Source organism: Austrofundulus limnaeus, unplaced genomic scaffold (genome assembly GCF_001266775.1).
Source record: "Austrofundulus limnaeus strain Quisiro unplaced genomic scaffold, Austrofundulus_limnaeus-1.0 Scaffold177, whole genome shotgun sequence".
In the NCBI taxonomy this organism is placed as follows: domain Eukaryota; kingdom Metazoa; phylum Chordata; class Actinopteri; order Cyprinodontiformes; family Rivulidae; genus Austrofundulus; species Austrofundulus limnaeus.
In genome coordinates, this window is record NW_013952579.1 from 759,685 (window position 1) to 767,813 (window position 8,129).

An 8,129-nucleotide genomic window follows, 5' to 3' on the forward strand; every position below is an offset into this window, starting at 1 on the left:
AAATAAATGTTTATTAAATAATGTCTAATGTTACAACTAACCGTGGATCCCTTTAAGATACACAGTTAAGAGACATTGTTGTAATAAAATGTTTCTGTCAGGCTGAACAAGGCCTGTTGAGGATCATGTGATTTGAATTTGTCTGATTTGACAGCTCCAGTCTTTGTGCCTTCAGGCCTCAATTATTGGTATATTTTCCCAGTGTTGACCTACATACAATATTTATACTGGAGCTCCATCACCACTTCAGTGTCAATCCCTATAGGTCCAAACATTCCCTTAAAAAGCCTTTATTTTTCTACAAAGAACAGGTTTTCTGCAAACTGTAGCAGCTATTTTTAGCCTCTATAATTAGATCAATAATAATAAATAATGTAAAGCAATGTAAAAATAAMACATAATAAAACTAACATTTCTTAAATACATTATTTTGTGTATTTGGTGTTTTATTGGACACTTGCCTGCATTTGTTCCATTTGCAGGCGTAAAGTCTCCAGCTGCTGTTTTTGCTGCCAGCTGGAGAGTTCACTACACCGGTCCTGCCGCAGTGGATCGAACACCTTGGGACCTGCGTGCTCCCGCAGCAGACCCAGAGGGTTTGCATAAACACCGGCAGATCCGGCCGCGACAGAATGCCCGCCCCTCTGATTAGAGGCTTCTGCTGCTCCAAAGAGGCCGGGCCTCGCCTCGGGCAGAACCTTAAAGCTGTGCTCCATAGYGCCTCTGTACGCCTCAGACAAACTGTCTGGGGTGTCTCTAATCCCGGCCGTCTGTAACCGGAGTCTGACATCAGGACACAACCCTCCCAACAGGGCTGACTGGTTCAGGGTAGGTTCCACAGCGGGAGTGTCGAACTTCTGTCCCTCGTCCACCCGTGTGCGATCCGTGGGGAAAAGTGAGTAGTCCAGCCCRTTGACGAGGCTGCGGTAGCGGCTCAGGCAGTCCGACTTGGGCCCACCCGTGGGATCGCCTCCTACAACATCCTGAGCGTCCAGATTGGGCGAAGACGCCGATTTGGAGAGCGAGGAAGACTTTGACGTGGAGCCACTCGGAGTTCTTGAACCGGAAGATGACCTGCGGCCGTCAGCCGAGGACGCCGAGTCTTCCTGGCCAAACATGAGGGGCTTTGAGGCCGGGGAGCCGGCCGTGGATGGCATGACATGTGCAGTAGGGATGGGGATCTTACTGCGGATGGGCTGGAAGGAGGGGCTGCTGCTGGAACTGTGGAAATCTGGGAAGAACACAAGAATAATATCACTGAAAAATCACCCTGAGTTTTTTATAACAGTGTAATTAGCAAGGCAGTCTCCATATTTTCAATCAGCAAGGTAGATGCAGCAGTGTTTATAGGTGACCTATTTTGATGATGAGGTCTCACCACTGAAAGAATTAACTGTCTCTGACTCAACTCAAGGAGGAAGCTTATAATAGCTTTAAACCAGAGCTCAGAATAAATGCTCTTTAATGCAGGATAAATGCATCTTGTCACATGTTAAACTGGTATTACTTTCAGCGTAAATGSATGTGTCATGGTGAAATTCTATTGCAGTACTGCTGGAGATTCAAAAAGGTTTTTAGTTTTAATTTGTATCTACTTTCATTTTTTCCTYCAATTACACAAGAATATTTACACAAAAACCACTCCATTAGATGCAAAAATGTTAACTGTTTTTATCCGAGATCACATTTTGCTCACAAAGACCACGATGGAGACTCAAAGATCTCTACCACCAGCCACCTCCACAATCTTTAAGCCAATTTAATTGAATTATTTTACAACAGAGTTACAAACCTGAGAAACCTGCTGAAAGCTGAAAGAGGGGAAGTCACTCCAACGCAGAAACCAAGTTAGCTGTGGCATGTTTTTCTAAAGCTGAACTGAGGTTACAAGAGCTGTAGGATGATTCGAATCAAAACAGGAAACCGTTTTTTGCATTTCCGAGCTGCATCAAAACGTCTTCAGGTTGAACTGACGGCTGCGCGGTGAGCAGGCTCTCTGCCYAAAGTTTAGTATTGTCCCGAGAGCMAAACCAGCCTGTACCGAACTCTGAGCAAACACATCCAAACAGCGTACACAGGAAAGGTTAGGGGTATTTATAACCCACCTCTCGAGTTACAGAGTGATCTGTGGGTACCGCTTATTTAGGCACCTTGCCTCCTCCCACTGTAGTGCACATCACACGTGCAAAGTCAGAAACTGCTTTGGACATTTTTCCTTTGACCAGTCAAACCCACAACACCCTGAGACCAGAACCCGGGAACAAWCGCAGACCAAACATGACAAGTAAAAGAGTTAAACTGTGAAAAAACAAACACAACAACAACAACAAGATATTCAGAAACATAACGCCTCCAATCTCTCTTAAAAAAGCCTTTAGGCTTCACTGATTCATAACCAGTTGGAACAAGTCTGAACTATTCAGCAAAGAGAACATTTGCCAACGATGTTCAACAAACATTTCTGCCTTTCGGCAGTGTGTATCATAATTAACAACCGGACATGTTTCTTTCATTCTTATCAGCTTTTAAAAGTCAGCTATAAACATTAAAAACAAGTGAATATTCCAGTCTAAACATTGTACATAAAATATTTAGCTTAGTTTAGAGATGAACTGATTATTAAGCAAAGCTGGTGTCGTGACAAAGAGAAAATTTTAATATATTCATTCTGTTTAAGGAGTAATTCTTTTTATATAAAAGGTGACGACTTGCAAACAAAAACAATTATAAATACTATACTTTATAACCATTTGAACAGCCTCAATTTGGAGAAATATGGTTTAAGTCTGCCAAGACAGATGAGCTAATGGCTAGTACAAACAGATATAAGGCCAAAATGGATCCATGTTTGAGCTCAGCAAATCTGAGTTTTTATTTGGCCAATGCTAATCTTTAGAAATCAAGGCAGTATTTTTTTGAACTATGCATATTTTTAAATTTAACAATTACTGCTTAAGGTAAATAAAAATATACTTAAAAATCCTCAGAAAACTTGTACACTTTAAAAAACACATAAAAGAGCATTCCTTGTTAAAATATTGAACTGCAGGCCACAGTGAGCTGGTTGTAGCAGCTGTTGATGCAGCTTCATTTTCCTAATTGGCAATTGATTAAGTCTGTACATTCATGGCCGACTGCCCATTTATTAAAAGTAGTAAACATGGTCGCTTATAATCAAACCTCTGGCTGCAATGGGAATCCTACAGCTCGATGTTGCCACCACTATTTGTTCAAATAACTGTAAAAATTCACAAGTAAATTAATATGTTTAGTGAAACTGACTGTAATGTAAATGTTTATGAAATGCTATAAATTTTTTAGATTGGTTGTTTTAAAGTGGCAGTAATACACTTAGTCTTGGGATGGCTAACAGCTCAGACCTGATGGCAGCTCTTTTGTCTTATTTTACTTAATTGTTTTGTGCATTGAGGTAGTTCAAACTATTATCCAACACTGGTAATTCTTTATACCATTACCACAAAAATGTTGGTTACATATTGTAACCCCAGAGTCTATGGCTACGTTCACACTGCAGGCAAATCCGACCCAAATCCGGTTTTTTTGACCCATCTGACTCATATCCGATTTTTTTATGACCGTCTGAACGTGACAAATCCGATTTTTTGAAATCCGACCCAGGCTGTTTCAGTATGTGGTTTTAAATCGGATATATATATCTGATGTTTTCAAAGTGACTGCAGTGTTTGTGTCACATTCCATCCGACTTTTTCATCAGGGAGGAGGGGGTGAARSATCAATAATACACTAACCTCAAGTCTCGCTGTTTAAATCTGCAGCTCCATGTGTTTACAGCTCCAAAACACAAGTCCAGTTGCTTCATCTTTTTACTTTTAATTTTCCATGTAGATAGTATGATAATAACGATGTCCAGCCTGGGTCGCGGAGAGTATCAAACCTAAAGTTAGCTACTCGGTCGATACTTTATTTCCAGCTCGTAGTTTGGTTCAAAAATAATAATAATAAAAGCTTCACTGGAGCATCCCGGTCAGAGGCAGGTTCCGATATAAGCACTGAACTAAACAAGCAAGTCAGATAATTATTTAACCGGCTCTGAATAAACAACAACTTCCGACTCGATGCGCAAAATGTAGCATCCATGCTAGCTTTGTAAATAAACATGTCGGCTGATGAGACGTCACGTCTTTTACTGCGCATGCGTGTCACATCAGTGCTGTGTAGCGTTCGCACAGGAGTCTGATACAGGTCACATTTAAAATGTAATGTGAACRTTCACACAAAAAAATTGGAATTGAGCATTAAGACCTGCAGTGTGAACGTAGCCTATGAGTGTAGAAATAGAACCTATAATGGCTTGAATATCTCTAAACAAACAATATAAACAAATATGAGGAAAGAACCTAACATCTGTATCTGATAACAAACCAGGGTGAGCCTGAACACACACATCTGAGTTCACTGCGTCTCAGACTTGCACGACAACATAACACGCTCCAAYGCTACGTGCAAAATCAGTCCCATAGAYGATATAAACCAACYGTTTCCCAACATCTTCTTAGCAAGGATGGGAGGTGAGCAGCAGAGCTTGTYATGCGTCAGCACTTGTATTTGTGCAAAGTCCGTTAAAAGTGCCTTCAGCGAATAATACCAGCTTTGTGAAGCTCGAACACCGCAGCTCCCAAAACCACAAGTGTTCAGTTTATCCTTCTATGGCGTTTCCTGTGGAAACACAGACCACCCAGCCCAGGTGGCTCCCCCATAACATGCAGCCATCAGCCCATTATTTTTCCATTTATCAYGTTCAAACACAGACACAAAGACACCACCTCCACTCCCATTTAAAGCACAGAGTGTAAAAAGATCGTGAGTTCCCACATCAAAGACGAGGTTACTCCTCGTTTAGTTCTTCAGCAGTTTTATCCCAACTTTAACTTCTCAATACGCCAAAACACCACAGCTGTAAAGTAGTCTCTTGACCAGAACTACTACTGTGAATGTCTCCAGCCTTYACACTGTATCATGAGTATTTTTGTTGCACCATAAACAGCCTAAAAGGCACCACAACAAAATAAGCCTTTTCAATAGCCGCACACTAAAAGGACAATTATAAAACCACCTCAGAGACAGATTAGTCACAAACACATATCACAATGTTTAACGTACAACACAGTCACTAAATTACACAACACACTGAAGAGGAAGAAGAAGCAAAAGTCATCACCTTCGGTGCTGTCAGATGCTGAGGTGCCGATACCAGTGTCCACGCTGTCCGATGTCCCCGGMCGGCGTCCAAAGCGGCTCTGGTACTTCTCCGAAACAGCTGGTGTCTGCCACTCCATGTCAGCGAACCGCCCTAATGTGTTTGTGGAAAAAAAAAAAGTTATGATGACAGCGGGGTGTTCAGTATCAACACACGTGGAGCGGACACAACACATCCATGTTTTCACAGCTGTGGCTCAACTTACCAGCTGGCTTGGATTCAAAATATCTCTGTGAGGTTGTCATTTACAGGTTTCCTGGTTTAAAAAAAAGATAGAAAACATAAACAAAACATTACTGCGTGCACATACACAATAGTAATATAGCTCAACACTTTGCTTGTTTTGGTGTAAATGTGGCTCAGGTAAAGTTTGAGCATAAGTTTCTCAAACTATACTTGAAAGTTAGCTCCCAGTGAGTGTGGCAAACCAAAAAACTGTGTTCCCTGCACAATGAGCTGGTTTCTTAGATACTAGCTCGYTACAGAGTTGGCCACCTAAGATCTGCCTTCAAGCAACCTAAAAAAAAAAAAGTCGTCTAGCAACAACCAAAAGCACACGATGAGCACACGTCTTACATAATCTCTCACACTAAATACTTGCATCTTTGTGTGGCTCAAGGAAGCTACGTATTACTTGTTGCGAGTTTATAGTAAAAAAAAATGCACAAACAAAGAAATAAGCATGATGTTAAAAACTAGTCCCCACAGATGAGGTGGCTAATTCAAAAAAGGAAATAGCTCGTTAACCAGTAGAGCTCTGAGCTAATCGCGAGTAACCTAACCAGACTCTGTTGTGCCTAAACATTGGAACCCAGGTCTCCTCAAACAACTTATTTCATATCTTCTGGTCTTAAAGTTTATATTTTGGCACACGGTGATGCGCAGCACCGCTACCCGTTTTAACTAATCCGCGACAAATCCGTTTCCGTCGAACAAGCGGCTACAAGCTAACTCAGCGTTGCGGGTTTACTTGGCGGCTGAACTTCATAACAATCTTTACATTTTTGCCAGGTAGCTTTAGTGCTTCGATTCCCAAGCATAAGCTGTGTTTCGGCTCTGAAAAGGGTTTCACTTTACCTTGTTTTTGACATGAGTATTGATTAAATAAGCAAATCTCGGTTCCAGTCTCGTAACTGATGCTGAATCTGTACCATCCACTGCTGCTGCGGCTGTWGTTCCGCTAGCTAAGCCAACTGATTCCCTGTGACGTGCTAAGACACWGGGGGCTGCTTGTTTTATAATACGGCACCGCCCGTTTGGATCTGAAGGTTGATATTGTTTGTGCGCACGCATTTAAGCGTTGTCYGTCCACAAAATGCATTCGTCAGGTGTAATTACATTTCCAGTTTACATCTAAAAYAGTCAGCTTGCTTGAAGCAAAGTTTCATCACTACTCTTTTTAATATGCATRCTGTCGCATGAGGCAACAAAACAATTTGTGTGTGTCACATGACCTATTAGCGCTAAAGAAAAGWAAAACGAACCAACCCAACCAAGACTCGAAGACGAAGGCTAGAACAACCTAGAAGTATGGTAAGTAATTAGGTCATTTAAAATACATTTAACAAGACAACAAAAATACTGATACTTATCTGAGCTCATTTCGGCCACTTTGATTAAAATTATCTCTTAAATCATCATTTTATCTTAAAAATGTGATTAAGCATCTCATATTTTTGACTTAGCATAAAAACAATCATCTTAAAATTGAGTCTTTTAGCATTGATATGATTCTTAGATGCTATTTCATACTTGAGAGATACTGCAAGTCGTAATTTTGAGATATTTTCTCACTATTATGCAGAGTTGTAAAGTAACTAAGTACAAATACGTTGTTACTGTACTTAAGTATTTTTGGGTATCTGTACTTTTACTTGAGCAATTATTTTTCAGCCTACTTTTTGACCTTCTTACATCGTCACATAATTATCTGTACTTTCTACTACTTAATTTTTTTAAAAAGGCAAGAGGTAGAAATTTGTTACATTTATTTCATTTTTGCTTGTTTTCATTCCAGCTTGTTATTTAAAAAAATACTATTCATATACATTGTGTCTCCTGACCCATTTAAATGTTTGTCGACATAGTAATGTTTACTATAACCATATATACTGATAAAATACCCCTCACACAGTCATGCACATTCAGTTTTATAAAACAAAGAAGTGAAACTAATAAAAAAGCTGAATGTGACCTCTTAAAGGAAGTTGGCACATCAGCAGCRGCAGTGTGTTATGTGTTGCAAACAATCAGGATTTTTAAACAATATTCATTTTAAATAATCTCCATAACTTGTAATAAAGTAAATTTAGTTCACTTGAGTTGAAATAAAATAAATTGTGCCTGACAGTTAAGTGAGTGCCTTGGCTTTTACCTGTGCAGGAGGCATCAGCAATTTGTATCTGATGGGGAAAAAAGTATTTATAATGTGTCAGGACAACATTTAATTGATTATAAGTGTCATACTGCATTCAGAAACGTAAAAAAAATCAGAAAAGCAAAAACCAAACAAAAACAAAAACAAGTGGACTTCTATTCTGCAGTTGAAGAGTCTTCCATATAAGAAGTATCACTTCAGTTATTTTTTATTATGCATGATTGTAGCTTCATTACTGTTGGTTAAAAAAAAAAGAAAATGCCACGTAGCACACAACTATAACAAATCATTTGACAGTTAAGTTTGAAACACAAACATTTGCATAAAATATATATTTTATAACAAGAAACTTTTTGAACATTACATAGTTATCTAAGTAATGCAGTGAAGTAGTATTTGAGACAACCGCTGTTTAGACAATATGTTTCCAGATGGTCTAAACCAGAGTTTCCCTAAGTTGGGGTCGGGTCCCAAAGTGAGGTCCTGAAACATCAAGGTGGGGTCCTGAAAAGT

General features: G+C 39.7%; 1 protein-coding gene across 1 annotated transcript in view; it reads right to left on the reverse strand.

Annotated features, from left to right (window-relative positions):
- The window catches only part of cep85 (centrosomal protein 85), a 13,753-nt gene extending 7,306 nt beyond the window's left edge, over positions 1 to 6,447 (reverse strand). The window contains exons 1-4 of the mRNA XM_014017829.1: positions 6,317 to 6,447; positions 5,445 to 5,495; positions 5,201 to 5,332; positions 462 to 1,231 (exon numbers count right to left, since the gene is read on the reverse strand). Coding sequence (XP_013873283.1) covers positions 462 to 1,231; positions 5,201 to 5,332; positions 5,445 to 5,484 — 942 coding nt within the window. The 5' untranslated portion in view covers positions 5,485 to 5,495; positions 6,317 to 6,447. The remainder of the gene's footprint in view (positions 1 to 461; positions 1,232 to 5,200; positions 5,333 to 5,444; positions 5,496 to 6,316) is intronic.
- Between the last annotated feature and the right edge of the window lie 1,682 nt (positions 6,448 to 8,129).